This window comes from Caretta caretta, chromosome 2 (genome assembly GCF_965140235.1).
Source record: "Caretta caretta isolate rCarCar2 chromosome 2, rCarCar1.hap1, whole genome shotgun sequence".
Classification (NCBI taxonomy): Eukaryota; Metazoa; Chordata; order Testudines; family Cheloniidae; genus Caretta; species Caretta caretta.
In genome coordinates this window covers 70,497,955-70,514,151 of record NC_134207.1, presented here as the reverse complement: position 1 = coordinate 70,514,151, position 16,197 = coordinate 70,497,955, and the positions used below count along the sequence as shown (strand labels likewise).

The 16,197-nt window shown below is 43.9% G+C and overlaps 1 protein-coding gene across 1 annotated transcript in view; it reads right to left on the bottom strand.

Moving 5' to 3' along the window:
* The window catches only part of OPRK1 (opioid receptor kappa 1), a 42,482-nt gene extending 26,491 nt beyond the window's left edge, over window positions 1–15,991 (bottom strand). The window contains exons 1-2 of the mRNA XM_048840664.2: window positions 15,561–15,991; window positions 14,714–14,981 (exon numbers count right to left, since the gene is read on the bottom strand). Of these exons, the coding sequence (XP_048696621.1) occupies window positions 14,714–14,979 (266 nt within the window). The 5' untranslated portion in view covers window positions 14,980–14,981; window positions 15,561–15,991. The remainder of the gene's footprint in view (window positions 1–14,713; window positions 14,982–15,560) is intronic.
* Window positions 15,992–16,197: the final 206 nt, after the last annotated feature.

Below are 16,197 nucleotides of genomic sequence, written 5' to 3'. Positions count from 1 at the left end.
CTGTCATAAATTATAATAAAATAAAACAATTTTAAAAGACAAACTTGGAAGAAAACACTAAAATTTCATCAAAATGGAATGTTTCAGTTGGCCTACAACTGATAATTTTTTATTTTTTTAATGGAAACATTTCCAAACTGGAAGTCCAAGTGCAACCCAGCTCCACCAAGGAGCCAGTGGTTAAATCATTACACTAGGATGTGGGAGACTTGGCTCAAGTCCCTGCTCCACCATGGACATTGTGTGTGTCCTTGGGCAAGTAATTTAACTTCTCTGGGCCCCAATTCCCCATCTGTAAAATGGGATTAATAGCACCACCTCCTAGGAAAGTGGTCCCCAAAGTGTGGGGCATGCCCATATCCCCCCCACACACACACACCAGGAGGCATGGAGAAACATTTTTGAGGGGAATGCAAGTTAATGAAAGTACAAAAAAGTACTAAGAGACTGACATGGGACAAAGAACATTTTTACAGCAGTAGCACATAAAAGTAATCTGAGAAAGAGTTGACTACATTATGACATTTCTTAACAGAGTATTCCTGTTACACAGGATGCCATTAAATTCAGTGACGCTTATTTTTTTTTCCTAAGACATTAGACAAACCAGAGGCATACAAGCTCCTCTTTTCCCTTAGGAATGAACGCACATAGCTGTGACACTGCCTATTGTTAAAACTGTTTTTAATCCTAGAGAATTATTCAGACCACTGGAGGCTTGCAAAATATTTTCAAAGAAATACAGGATTGGCTGTCTTGGAGTTTGACGTCAGCAGTTCTTCCGAGTAAGTGACCTGTTGGGGCAGTCAAGACAGAGCACACTGAAGAGGTGAATCCAGAATGAGTGAAACAACAGACACATAGCTCCCATGGTGGCTGTGTACAACATTGTGATAGCAATTCCATAATTAAAGTTGTAACTCAGTTTCTGTTACAAATACGCCTTTTCATCCCCTCCAGCTGTCTCAAGACAGCACCATTTTGCCTGAAATTTTTCCTGTGAAGTCCCTAGTCAGAGTCGAATTTGCAGGGGGCAGGAAAAGTTTTGGTGTAAGGGGACAAGGCCTGTTTTCATATGAAATTTTAAAAATGTGATTTTCCCTTTTAGAAGCATATTCTAAGGTCTTTGATGTTGTCATATCTCAAAAATGGCTTGCTGTAGAAATGTAATATAGACATTGCTCAAGTGATTTATGTAGGCCTGGCCTGACATGAGTAATTGGACATATGTGAAGCCTCATTTCTTGGGAGGCAGTATCAGGAAGGTTATTGGATCAGTAGATTGGAAACAATGTCTGTACTACCTAAGGTAAGGGGGGAGTACTTGTGGCACCTTAGAGACTAACCAATTTATTTGAGCATAAGCTTTCGTGAGCTACAGCTCACTTCATCGGATGCATACTATGGAAAGTGTAGAAGATCCTTTTATACACAAAAAGCATGAAAAAAGGGGTGTTTACCACTACAAAAGGTGGTCTCTCCCCGCACCCCACTCTCCTGCTGGTAATAGCTTATCAAAAGTGATCACTCTCCTTACAATGTGTATGATAATCAAGTTGGGCCATTTTCCAGCACAAATCCAGGTTTTCTCCCCCCCCCCCCCCCCAAACCCACTCTCCTGTTGGTAATAGCTTATCTAAAGTGATCACTCTCCTTACAATGTGTATGATAATCAAGTTGGGCCATTTCCAGCACAAATCCAGGGTTTAACAAGAACATCTGAGGGGGAGAGGAGGTAGGAAAAAACAAGGGGAAATACGTTACCTTGCATAATGACTTAGCCACGCCCAGTCTCTATTCAAGCCTAAGTTAATTGTATCCAATTTGCAAATGAATTCCAATTCAACTCTCTCTCGCTGGAGTCTGGTTTTGAAGTTTTTTTGTTGTAATATCGCAACTTTCATGTCTGTAATTGCGTGACCAGAGAGATTGAAGTGTTCTCAGACTGGTTTATGAATGTTATAATTCTTGACATCTGATTTGTGTCCATTTATTCTTTTACGTAGAGACTGTCCAGTTTGACCAGTGTACATGGCAGAGGGCATTGCTGGCACATGATGGCATATATCACATTGGTGAATGTGCAGGTGAACGAGCCTCTGATAGTGTGGCTGATATTAAGGGGGAACACCCACGGAATCATTCACAATGGACAAGATAACAAGGGACAAAAAAGGCCTGGAACAGAAGATGAGGTAAAAAGTAAATCGTGTATGGACAGTGTGTGAACAGAGCATGCTGTAAAGGGATTGGTTTCTCCAAAGTAACCAAGCCAATCCCAAAATGTGTAATGCAATATATAGTAAATGCAATGTAATATGTGTAAATGTATATAAAGGAAGAGATTTTCTGTTTAACTATGAATGTGTGGTATGCCCTATACCCCCTCCCCCGATGCTTGAGTCTAAGTAAATCAGTTTAGCTTTGCTGTATGCTAAATAAAGGAATCTAAGTGAAGAGACTGGAGTAAAATGGAGTTCTTGGACAACTGAATGCAAGAGGTCTCGGGGGAACTCCAACACAGTGGTACAGCGACTCAGATCCCCTCATCTGGAGCAGGTAATGTATAAGGTAAGGTAATGTATACATCCCTTAGTGTGCGGGTTGCAACCTAGCATTAAGGGAAATGCATTGGAAGGGTTTAAAGGTTTCAATATGAGACACCACACTTCTTTAGCACCACGCTGAAGAAGTATGTTAAATCTAAAGGCAAACCCTAGAGAAGTATTCAGGTGAAAAAGGAAATCCAGAGAGTGGTACTAGATTTAAAAAAAAAAAAAGAATGCTTAGCAGAACACAGTGGAGCTCCATTGAATGCCATAAATAAATAAATTATTTGCAGAGCACAGCAAAGGTCTCGAGTGCCACTGAAATTTTTTTAAAAAATAGGACCCATTGGCGGCCATGGAAAAATAGTATCTAGGTTTTTGTTTGTTTTCTTTTGTTTTTAATCTTGAGTCCAGATCGATGCAGCAGCAATTTTACAAAGATGATTTCTGGTGGCTAAAACTTTACAAATGAAATGTGCTACCCAGAAGGGTGAATGTAAAAAAGCACAAAGAAGAAACCAGAGTTGTAGAGGAAGAAATAAACTAAATGGAAAAGATTCCAGAGAGGACAGAGAGAAAATAGTGTCAATTACCTTTCTGCATAAATCCAAAGTAAAAAGTAGCCATCCTTCAAGGACTGTATTTAGTGAGTACAGCTTTTCAGGCAAAGTGTATTAAGTTAAAGGATAAGTGCAAAAAAACATAAAAGATAAGTTCAGACACTGAAAATAATCAGCTGAGAAATGTGTCACTTTGAAAAATAAGTCAGTGATTTGAGGGGAAAGGATAAGGAGTTAAAAGGAGCTTTTGCACAAATTGACACTTCAGAGCTTGGAGGGGACTAGATAGTTGGGGTAGTGTAAGGCCTGGTCTACACTACGAGTTTAGGTTGAATTTAGCAGCGTTATCTCGATTTAAACCAGCACCCATCCACATGACGAAGCCCTTTTTTTCAACTTAAAGGGCTCTTAAAATCGATTTCTTTACTCCACCCCCGATGAGGGGATTAGCGCTGAAATCGGCCTTGCCGGGTCGAATTTGGGGTACTCTGGACGCAATTCGACAGTATTGGCCTCCGGGAGCTATCCCAGAGTGCTCAGTTGTGACTGCTCTGGACAGCGCTCTCAACTCAGATGTACTGGCCAGGTAGACAGGAAAAGGCCCACAAACTTTTGAATCTCATTTCCTATTTGGCCAGCGAGGCGAGCTCACCTGCACAGGTCACCATGCAGAGCTCATCATCACAGGAGACCATGCAGTCCCAGAATCGCCAAAGAGCTCCAGCATGGACCGAACGGAAGTTACGGGCTCTGATCACTGTATGGGGAGATGAATCCGTGCTGGCAGAACTCCATTTGAAAAGATGAAATGCCAAAATATTTGAAAAAAATCTCCAAGAGCATGAAGGACAGAGGCTACAACAGGGACCCGCAGCAGTGCCACGTGAAACTTAAGGTGCTCAGGCAAGCCTACCAAAAAACCAGAGAGGCAAATGGCCGCTCCGGTTCAGAGCCCCAGACATGCTGCTTCTATGATGAGCTGCATGTCATTTTAGGGGGTTCAGCCACCACTACCCCAACTGTGTGCTTTGACTCTGTCGAAGGAGTGGCAGGCAACCCGGAAACGGGTTTTGGGGGTGAGGAAGATGATGATGAGAAGGTTGTAGATAGCTCACAGCAAGGAAGCAGAGAAACTGGTTTCCTCAACAGCCAGGATCTGTTTATCACCCTGGACCTGAACCCAGTACCCCCCAAACCCACCCAAGGCAGGCTCCCAGACCCTGAAGGCAGAGATGGGACCTCTGGTGAGTGTACCTTTATAAATATTATACATCATTTAAAAGCAAGTGTGTTTAATGATTAATTTGCCCTGGCATTCGCGGCCAGTACAGCTACTGGAAAAGTCTGTTAACGTGTCTGGGGATGGAGCGGAAATCCTCCAGGGACATCTCCATAAAGTTCTCCTGGATGTACTCCCAAAGCCTTTGCAGAAGGTTTCTGGGAAGGGCAGCCTTATTCCGTCCTCCATGGTAGGAGACTTTACCACGCCAGGGCCAGTAGCACGTAGTCGAGAATCATTGCAGAACAAAGCATTGCAGCGTATGGTCCCGGTGTTTGCTGGCATTCAAACATCATCCGTTCTTTATCTCTCTGTGTTACCCTCAGGAGAGAGATATCATTCAAGGTCACCTGGTTGAAATAGGGTGGTTTTAGTAAGCGGACATTCAGAGGTGCCTGTTCCTGTTGGCCTGTGGCTGAACATAAATCTTCCCCACTGTTAGCCACGTGGTGCAGGAAGGGGTGAAGCCATCATCCCAGAGAATTGGGTGTGTGTGGGGGGGAAGGGTAGCTGGGTTTCTGCTGCATGTGAACCCGGAAACCGCAGCCCCTCCTTTTAAATTGCCAACCCATGTTAAATGGCCAACCCAACGGCTACTTGGTAGGGGAAATAAGGGCGCTGCTGTTTGAAACCATTCCCACATGTTATGAAGCTTAAAGAAGCCAAAAGACTGTGGCTTACCATGGCTGCCTGCATGCCAAATTCTGCTGCCCGGCCCTGCGTGAGTGATCTCTCACACCCAATCGGCATACCCTCAATAAGAGGCAAAATGCGACCTTGTAATGAAAGCACATGTGCTATGTAATGTTAACAGCAAGGTTTACTGTGAAAGTGTACCCATTGTTCTATAAAATGTGTCTTTTTAACTACCACTCTCCCTTTTTTCCCCCTCCACCAGCTGCATATGTTTCTCCTTCCCAGAGGCTAGCAAAGATTAGAAGGAGAAAAAAATGCACTCGTGATGAAATGTTCTCTGACCTCATGCTGTCCTCCCACACTGACAGAGCACAGCAAAATACATGGAGGCAGACAATCTTAGATTGCAGGAAAACACAATATGACAGCGAGGAGAGGTGGCGGACTGAAGATGGTAGGTGGTGTCAGCTTGCTGAAAGAAGGCAGGAGTCAATGCTCAGGCTGCTGGAGGATCAAACTCATATGCTCCAGCGTATGGTTGAGCTACAGGAAAGGCAGCAGGAGCACAGACTGCCGCTACAGCCCCTGTGTAACCAACCACCCTCCTCCCCAAGTTCCATAGCCTCCTCACCCAGACACCCAAGAACGCAGTGGTCTCCGGCCACCCAGCCACTCCACCCCAGAGGATTGCCCAAGCAACAGAAGGCTGACATTCAATAAATTTTAAAGTGGTGTATGGCCTTGTCCTTCCCTCCTCCACCACCCCACCTGGTGCTTCCCTCCTCCACCACCCCTCCCGGGCTACCTTGGCAGTTATCCTCCTATTTGTGTGATGAATAAATAAAGAATGCATGAATGTGAAGCAACAATGACTTTATTGCCTCTGCAAGCGGTGATCGAAGGGAGGAGGGGAGGGTGCTTAGCTTACAGGAAAGTAGAGTGAAACCGGGGCAGGAAGGGAGAGGGGTTCCATCAAGGAGAAACAAACAGAACTTTCACACCGTAGCCTGGCCACTCCTGAAACTGGTTTTCAAAGCTTCTCTGATGCACATCGCGCCCTCCTGTAGTCTTCTAAGCCCCCTTGTGTCTGGCTGCATGTAATCAGCGGCCAGGCAATTTTCCTCAACCTCCCACCCCACCATAAATGTCTCCCCCTTACTCTCACAGATATTATGGAGCACACAGCAAGCAGTAATAACAATGGGAATATTGGTTTCGCTGAGGTCTAACCGAATCAGTAAACTGCACCAGCGCACTTTTAAACTCCCAAATGCACATTCTACCACCATTCTGCACTTGCTCAGCCTATAATTGAACAGTTCCTGACTACTGTCCAGGATGCCTGTGTATGGCTTCATGAGCCATGGCATTAAGGGGTAGGCTGGGTCCTCAAAGATAACTATAGGCATTTCAACATCCCCAACAGTAATTTTCTGGTCTGGAAAGAAAGTCCCTTGCTGCAGCTTTTGAAACAGACCAGAGTTCCTGAAGATGCGAGCATACCTTTCCCGGCCATCCCGCACTGAAGTTGAAGTTGATGAAACGTCCCTTGTGATCCACCAGTGCTTGCAGCACATTGAAAAGTACCCCTTGCGATTTATGTACTCGCTGCCTTGGTGCTCCGGTGCAAAGATAGGGATATGGGTTCCGTCTATCGCCCCACCACAGATAGGAAATCTCATTCAGCAAAGCCATCCACTATGACCTACACATTTCCCAGAGTCACTACCCTTGATAGCAGCAGCTCAGTGATTGCGCTGGCTACTTGCATCACAGCAGCCCCCACAGTAGATTTGCCCACTCCAAATTGATTCCCGGCTGACCGGTAGCTGTCTGGCGTTGCAAGCTTCCACAGAGCTATCGCCACTTGCTTCTCAACTGTGAGGGCTGCTCTCATCTTGGTATTCTTGCACTTCAGGGCAAGGGAAAGCAAGTCACAAAGTTCCATGAAAATGCCCTTACGCATGTGAAAGTTTCGCAGCCACTGGGAATTGTCCCAGACCCGCAACACTATGTGGTCCCACCACTCTGTGCTTGTTTCCCAGGCCCAGAATCAGTGTTCCACGCCATGAACCTTCCGAATTGACACCATGATGTGCACATTGCAGGGGCCCATACTTTGTGAGAAGTCTGTGTCCATGTCCTCATCACTGTCGTCACCGCGCTGCAGTCGCCTCCTCCTCACCTGGTTTCGCTTTTCTTGCAGGTTATAGTCCTGCATATCCTGCTGGATAATGCGTGCAGTGTTTATAATTGCCACGGTGATCTGAGCGGGCTCCATGTTCCCAGTGCTATGGCATCTGCGCTGAAAAAACGTGTGAAACGATTGTCTGCCGTTGCTCTGAGGGAGGGTAGGGTGACTGACAACATGGCTTACAGGGTTGGCTTACAGGAAATTAAAATCAACAAAGGGGGTGGCTTTGCGTCAAGGAGAAACAGAATGGCCCCCTCAAACATAGGACTCAAAACCCTGGGTTTAGCAGGCCGTTGATTTCACGGAGGGAGGAGAAAATGAATACAAAACAAATCTGGTCTATTTCTTGTTTTGATCCACTTCATCTTTATAACATCTTGCTGGCAGCAGACTGTGCAATAAGACTGCTAGTCATCATCATCTCCTGGGTGCTCATCAGAAGACAGTGCATATTACTGCTGGCCATTGTCGTCTCCTGGCTGCTCATTAAAAGACGGTGCAATAGGACTACCGGCAGGACTGAATCGCCCTGAGATGAAACTTAAAAGGGTAATGACCTGGCTGAGTCACTCCCATGTTTTCCCAGGTGCTCCTGACCTCACCGAAGTCGGTTAAAAGAGCACTCTGGAGTACGGCAACTATAGGCTACCAGTCATACTGCACTGTCTGCTGCCAAAAGGCAATGAGCGGCTGCTTTGTAGCAATGCAGTACCACATCTGCCAACACCCAGAAGACATATGGTGACGGTGAGCTGAGCGGGCTCCATGCTTGCCGTGGTATGGCGTCTGCTTGGGTAACCCAGGAAAAAAGGTGCGAAACGATTGTCTTCCATTGCTTTCACGGACGGAGAGAGGGAAGGGGTGCCTGACAATATGTACCCAGAACCACCCGCAACAAGGTTTTTGCCCCATCAGGCATTTGGATTTCTACCCAGAATTCAAATGGGTGGCAGATACTGCGGGAACTGTGGTATAGCTACCCACAGTGCAATGCTCTGGAAGTCGACGGTTGCCTCAGTACTGTGGACACACTCCGCCAACTAAATGCTGGATAAATGCACTAAGACCATTTGTGTGGGGACACATACAATCGACTGTATAAAAATGCTTTCTACAAAACCGACTGCTATAAATTCGACCTAATTTTGTAGTGTAGACATAGCCGTAATAAAGTGTTAAAGAGAATGTTGAATGTGTTGGGTTTTTTTAAGGAAGAGAACGGTTGGTTTGATAATTAAACCCAGTTACAGCAGTATAACTTGGTGCCATCATACCTGGTAAAATCCTTAGTAACCAAACAAATTATGCAAATAGGAGTTTAAGTGATGACAGCTACCACGACTATGTGTTTTCTCCCCACTAAGAGTTTACTATGTTTTCCCCCGCCCCCACTAAGAGTTTACCGCCTTTCTAAAGGAAATGGGCCCTTCCCAATGAACGTGTTTGTAAATGATTAGTTATGCTGGCTGCTGCAGGCACAGAGACAATCCGATTTAAATTGTTTAACTCTGGGTGATTTAATTAAAAACACTTAAAAGGAAATAGGGCTTACCTGCTTCCGAATGTACTAGTAGGGATGTAACCTGGGCACAGAAAAGGGAGGTAATAAATTGTAATGCTAAATTAAAGGAAAAAATTAATGAAACACCAGCTGAAACTGCCAGTCAGAAAAGTTTCTGATGAGGTAAAAACTAAGTTGTGTGTAGCAGAGCATCCTGTACAGGGATTCTTTCCTATAAAGTAACCAAGTCAATCCCCAAAAGTGTAATGCAATATGTAGTATATGTCAGGTAATGTGTAAATACATATATAGGAAGATGTTTTCTGTGTAACTCTGGATGTGTGGCACACCCTATTCCCACCCGCTATGCTTGCGTCTAATCAATCCAGCATAGCTTTGCTGTGTGCCAAAAGCTGTGTTGCTGTATTAGCTGTATGCCTGATAAATGATTCTGAGTGACAAGAGTGGAGTTGAACTGAGTTCTCGGGCAGCTGAGTGAAAGAGTTCTCGGGGGAACCCCAACAATTTATAACACCACCAAGCTTTTATATAGCACTTTTCATCCATTGATCTAAAAACACTTTACACGGGAGAAAAATATCAGTAGCCCCCTTTTATGGATGGGGAAACTGAGGCAAAAGGAGGTGAAATGACTTGCTGAGGATCCAGGTCAGTGGCAGAGCCAGGAATAGGAACCAGGTCTCCAGAGTAAAGCAATTTAAAAAAATCAAAAGTTTAATTTTGAGTTGTACCAAAAATGATATTTTTCGACAAATTGAAAAGTTTTGTGTCAAAACAAAATGTTTTGGTAATGTTAAAAGGAAACATTTCATGTTGTTTCACCCTCAGTCATTCTGACAAAATCAAGGAAAGGATTCATAAAACGACTGGAGGAAGAGGAGGCAGTGATGGTGCCACCCACTCCCTCATAAGCTTTAGCCCAGTGGTTAGGGCACTCACCTGGGATTTGGAAGATCCCAGTTTAAATCCCTGCTCCAGTGACTAATCATCTATAAAAAGCAGAACAGCTTCAAGAGGAGAGATTGAGAAATCATCCTGTCAGAATATCCTGTAGGCCAGTGGTTAGGGCATTATTCTGCAATGTAGGAGACCCATATTCAAATCCTTCCTCCTCATCAGACAGAAGAGGGAATTGCACCTGGGTCTCCCACAACCCAGCTACCTACACCTAAGCTTATAAGGGACAAGGCTAAAGTGTATAAGGGGAGAGCAGCTGCTTCCTCTGCCTCAGTCATTTTATGAATCCTTTCCTTTGTTTTTGTCAAAATGGAAGTAAAAAGGAATGGTTGGGTTGAAAGGAAATGTTTTGGTTCAACATTACTGAAATATTTTGACCATTTCAACTTCAGTTAAAACTAATCAGCAACTCAACATGAATTTACTAATAGTTTTAGTTGACCCAAAAGTGCATTTTTTGACTAAAACTATTTGTAGAAAAATTTCACCCAGCTCGATTCTGGAGTCCCAATCCACCAGGCCACACCCCTCCACTAGTACCACTGACTTCTTGCTCCCTCTTCTATCTTCTACCTCACTTCTATCCCCTACCCCACCAGGGATGGAATGGCTGAGTTGGCATTCTCCCTCTTCTGACCTCCCACCAGTAGGGTATAAAGTCCTCCAATGGTGGTGAAGGGTCTCTCTTTACTCCGCTATGTAGCCTCTGATATGGCCTCTGTGGCAGGGTCAGCCTGCCCAGAACACCTTGCCCACCATCTCTCTCAGAACATGGTGCTGATAAATTTAAACAATAGTCCCAAAGGACATGTAAAATAAATGAGTCTTCTACCCTTTCTGAGCTACCCTTCTACCCTGCTCTCTCATAGAGTACTGACTCTCTGTACTTTCTTCCTGGAGGACCAGCTCCAACCCAAGTCACTGATTCTTAGGGCTTCCTCCTTAGAGCTGTTCCCCTAATTTGGTTCTCCACAGGCTGGATCCTTATTCCCAGTCTATCTCCAGGCAGAATAATTGGGGTTTAGCCATCTCTAGAGCCTGCCACAGATATCTCCTTTTCTCCTACTGCCTTCTCCCTTCAGAGCCAGTCACAGAAGACAGCCTCCTTTCTCTCTCTCTTCCCTTTAGTCACCAGTGACTGGACTTCACTTATTTTGTGCATTCCATGCCCACACCTCCCCTTTGAATGTGGTGTTATTGAGGAAGCCTAGGTATCTTTATCCTCAACCTCCTGCTCCCAGTTGTACCCCTACAGGTATAGGTTTTCTCTTCACCCCTTCTTGATACTGCCTTTTCTTCTACCTTTTTCTCCACTGTCCCTTCCTTATCTATTGAAGTGGAGATTCACTCCTCTTTCCCTCCCCATTGATTCTCACCACCTACCTCTTCTCCCCTTTCTTCTACAGCCTCCCCCATTGATGAGGGCCTCATTGAATGTCTGCTTTCTCTCACTCCTCTCTACCTTCTTTCCCCAATCCCCTTCACCACAGAACAGAAGCTCTTTCTTTTACCCTCCCTGGTGATGGGCCTGCAGGTGTGGGTTCTCATTTCTCCCCTTTCCTCCTCCCCACCATCAGGGGTTCTTTTATCTTTCTCCCACTCTCTTCCCACAGAGTTAGAATCCCCCAGGTGGTAGGTGTTTTCTCCTCACTCCGTCTTTGCCCCTTAGTTCTTTTTTCCTTGCTCTTGTTGTCTCTTGAGGTAGGGCTCTTCTCTATTTCTGTCTTCATCTTTTCTCTTAATCTTTGGTCCCATCTCCGAGGGGGTGCAGTTCAAGAGTTCTCTTTTCATTCCTCCCTTTTCTCTCATGGGGGGATGTAGTCCTCAGGTGGGAATTTGCTCTGTCTCCATGTCCCTGCTCTGGAGAGGTAAACTTCATTTCCCTCCAGTGTTACTATAGCCCCCTGATAAGCTGGTGCTCAGGCAGAAGTCTGTGAAAGTCTGAATTTACTGACCAGAGGCCTAATCCAGACCACCAGTCAGCTCAGACACTACAGGTCTAAGTCAGGGACAATGGCTATATATTAGAGCTGCCTGGAAAAATTTTTGACAAAACTTGGTCTTTTTGTTGTTATCGATGGAAAATGCCAAAATATATATATATATATATATATATATATATATATATATATATATATATATATATTTTCACAGATGCATTTTGACAAAATTTTAAAATGAGAAAGTATCTCAGGTCCAGGGTGGATGCATATGAAAGAGAAATTCAAATTGAAAACCTGAACTTTGTGATCCAACAATGGACTTTTAAACAAAATTCCACTTCACTAAAACTTTTGAAAGGTTTTGGTTTTGTTCCACATTGTCACAAAGACAAATTTCAAAACCTCAGAAATTTGCATGAAACAGAATGGACATTTTCTGGAGAGCTCGACTAGATATTCTTCCCCATTTGGCCATCTAGAAGGGCTGGGGAGAAGACAGCTAGTGAATCAAGGTCTCAGTTCCACCCCAGTCTGCTGATAAGCCAATTAAGTCAGTCTTTTTGGGTCAGGAAAAGCAGCTTGAGAGACACCTCCTTTTCTTTGTGGTTTAGCAAAAAGCTGTTTTAACAGCTCCAAGAGGGGTGAGGAATAGGGCAGACCTGCCTACTCTGCAGCTTTTGGCTGGATGTTAGCTGGTTTATGTAGCCCTCCAGACTGCTCCTCACTTCTTCTGCAGGTTCCCTGATGCTTCTGTGGGTCTCCTGCATGTGATACAATATTGCCAACTTTCACAATCTTATCACGAGACTCATGACATTAGGTGTCTTATTTAAAGCCCCGCCTCCTTTAGGCAACTGATTACCCAAAGAGCTAAAAAAGTAGTAAGCCAGAGTCTCCACATCCCATCGTCAATGCCTAGCAACAGTACTGATGTTAGGAAGGAAACAACAGCATTAGCCTGAAGGGATTGTACAGAGTAGAAACAACAGTGAGGGACATCACATGAATTCCCCCACATGTCTGAGGAGTAAAAAAAAAAAAAAAGAGGAGTAACAGTGTGTCATCATCCTCCTCCTCGAGACTGCTAGGGGCAGCAGGGAAAGGAGAAGAATAAAGAAATGAAATGGCAGAAGGAAATGACTCTCCCACGCCACTTTCTCCAAAGCTTCCCACCGAGCTGGTGTTTGTAGAGAAAAGGAGTTTTTTGCAACATATATAATATATTTTTCACTGGTTTATGAAAAATCAGATAGTGACACTCAGTGCAACACCAATTGGAATATTTCAAATTAGAATTTATTATATATTTTATATATTCTAGTGATGTCAGAACGTTTAAACCATTTGCCACACAGAAATAAGGGGAGGGGAAGGGGAAAGATATTGTGAACAATCTCAGGCTTTTCCATGTAGAAATATAGGTAGGGGAGACACAAAGAGGAAAGAGCAACAAAAAAGCTGGGGTGGAGAAGAGAAAGAACTACATAATTAGCAGAGGATGCCGCCCTTCCCCCCCCCCCCCAAAAAAAAAAACACCTCAGGAGGGAAGTAGTAAGAGAGAGATAGGAAATACACACAAGCCAGTATAATACATATTAGCTTGCTTTCAGGGTTGATGGCTGGTGTATTTTGGCTGCCCATCTAGTTAATTGTCACTATTAGACTGACAGCTTAAAGAAGCTCTCCCCTTACAACTGAGGGAGTGTCAGGGAAAGACTCAGTCCTCCCTATACATTAGGGATTTTATTTCCTACTATATGTAAAGGACAGAGTAGATAGCCGGTAGGAGTACAACATTTTCAGCCTGGAGCAAACTAATTATCTCACACTGACACACAGGCATCTTATTTACGGTGTTGATTTTTTGAAGGGATTTTATCTTTATTTTCAAGGGGCTTCACCTGATTGTAAGTGTTCCTCCTAACGTACATTGTAAATAACAGCTACGTTGTCTTCCAATCTGAATCAATCTTGACATATTTTCCTCATTTTAGAACTGCTTGACCTAAACGAGGCCAGTTTTGTTCACCAGAACCTTTTGAATTCATGTCAGCTTAATTTTCATATACGGACTTCTTTTACTCAAGCACTAAAACACTCCAGAAAGTGAATTTCACAGTGTTTATTGTAGGATTCAAACACATTATGAAGCAGGAGACCAAAAGGTTGAGTGATTTCACTCACAAAGAAGTGAGCTATAAACCTTCTGAGAGGCACTATATGGCGTACTTTGATACAGTAATTGCACACGGAAATTATAAAAATAGATAGAAAAATTCACACCCCATCATTTCCTGGGGATTAAAGATGTACATCAATATACAAGTGTAAAAGAGTGCATTTAAATGAGCTGTTTAGCGTGAACACCAATTAGTGCAAATAAATTTTTCTTTTGTCCTGTTATTTGGAATATGAAAAGCAACCCCTATCAATGCTTACTTTGATTTTATCAGGCCTAAAAGCAATAATGGCATTTAATCCTGGAAACTATCATAATAGTCTAATTTAAAGAAAAATTACTCCCATCTTTATATTCAGGATTTCCAAATTTTTATAAAGTCTTTATCTTAAAAAAAAAAAGTCAGTAAAAGATAATATAATACAATAATGCAAATTGGAACCATAAACAATTCCCTTCTTTTATGGTGCCTAGCCCAGGAAAAGGATGCCTTGCAGAAGAAGTTTCCTTATTCTAGTTCATCTGTTTCTATAACATTAACTGCTTCTGACCCTTGCGGGGGGAGGGGGGGCCTCTATCCACACATTTCCAGTACGCAGCCAGGCAGCACCTCCTCTCCTCCAACTCAGAGGCTACAGAATTATAACTTTCTAATCCATTTCTCCTTTGGGTTTCTAGCTGTACTCCCAGGCAAAAGTCAAAAATGTGAATAGCTACTAACTAGCACTTGGACACAGCTCAGTCACTTCCCTATGGCTCCTAGGATATGCACCTTACATCTCCCAAAGAGCTTTCTCCCCACCCCTTCCCTTACATCCCTTCCAATGGGGTATCATTTGAAGCCTCCTTAGTGTGATACTCAAAAGCCAAACAGTTCTCCCCAAGATCCCTTACCTTATGATGACAAACATGACCAGAGAGTTCCCCACCAAGCCAACCACAAAGACCACAGAGTAGACAGCAGTGATGATAATAGGGATAGCTGGGGAAATGTTGGTGTGGTTCTGCTGCAAGTCTTCAAAGCCACCACTGGCATTGTTGCCATATTCAGCCCAGCCCAGGAGCCAGCTGCTGCTGCTGGGGAGGAGGCAGGGGCCTGGAGAGCAGGTGGAGGGTGGCTCCTCTCGGAAAATGTGTACAGGGGGCTCCATGTGGTCCATTGCTACCACAAGCAGAGAGGAGGACGGGACAAGGATGGAGACAGCAGAAGGCCAATAGAGAAGAGAAGAGAAGAGAATGAAACACAATGTGCAAGCTTTCTATTCAAACAGACCTGCATTTCAAAATCTTGGGGGGGGGGGGGGGGAGGAGGATGGGAGGGTCAATGGTGGAGAGGGGAGATAGTTTAATAAGCAGAGGTTTAAATAAATCCCATTTAACTAAATGCAATATTTTAAAATCTCTTCATTGTTTAATGTAACAGGTAAGTGCTGGCAAATGCTCTATGAGATACATGGCTAAAGTTTCTCCACTTAGAGATTACACATTAGAAACAAAACAGAAGAGAGACCATAACAATTTAGAAACAGCTCAGTTCCACTCTACTGGTTTCCCCCTCCCACCACATTTTTTAAGTCAAACAGTATCCTAATCTCTGGGTGTTCTTACTGCCTAAACTACAATGAAGGGGGGGGGAGAGAATCCACCCCCTTCACCACAACTGTGTGCCTTTCTGCCCTGAGTTTTTTCCACATTCAGATGTGACCCCTTTAAATGAGATCAACAAAATTTCAAAAATTACCTCTTTCAGTCCTGAAAAAGGAGCAGAGTCCTCAGATGCTTTTAGGAGTAGTAGAGAAGCATCCTTTCAGCTTTGGAGGTGTCACTGATCTTCTAGGACTTTTGAACGTGGAACATCTATGCCTCTGGAGAGCCGAAAACGTGCTGGAGATGGAGCTGAATCCCAGTCTTTAGCTCCGAGGTGGCAGCAGCTGCTGCTGCTACAACTCCCAGCACTTCCCCCTTTTCCACTCACTCTCTCTCTCTGTCTCACTCTCACTCTGCCAGGTCTCCAGCAGCACTCTGCATTAACACACACATTCTGCTTGATCTCAGTCCCTGCAGCTCAAAAGCTCACATGACTTCTGTCTAAACACTGACAGGCAGATAAGTTGAAAGGAAAGACAGACAGTAAGTTCTACAGTAAATGAATGTATCATCTCTATACACTTTTCCAAGTTGTCTTTCCTTTTTTTTTTCCCTCCTAGGCAGTTTTAAGGCCTTCAAGCAATGGTACTTGCTCCCTTACTGAATATTCCAAATTTTGCTAACTAGAAGACATTAGAATGAAACCCCTTTGACTTCCCCCCATTTCCTTATTAATAGAAAGTTTGCACAGTGTGTCTCATAATATATTATGGGGAGGACAAAATGTAGAT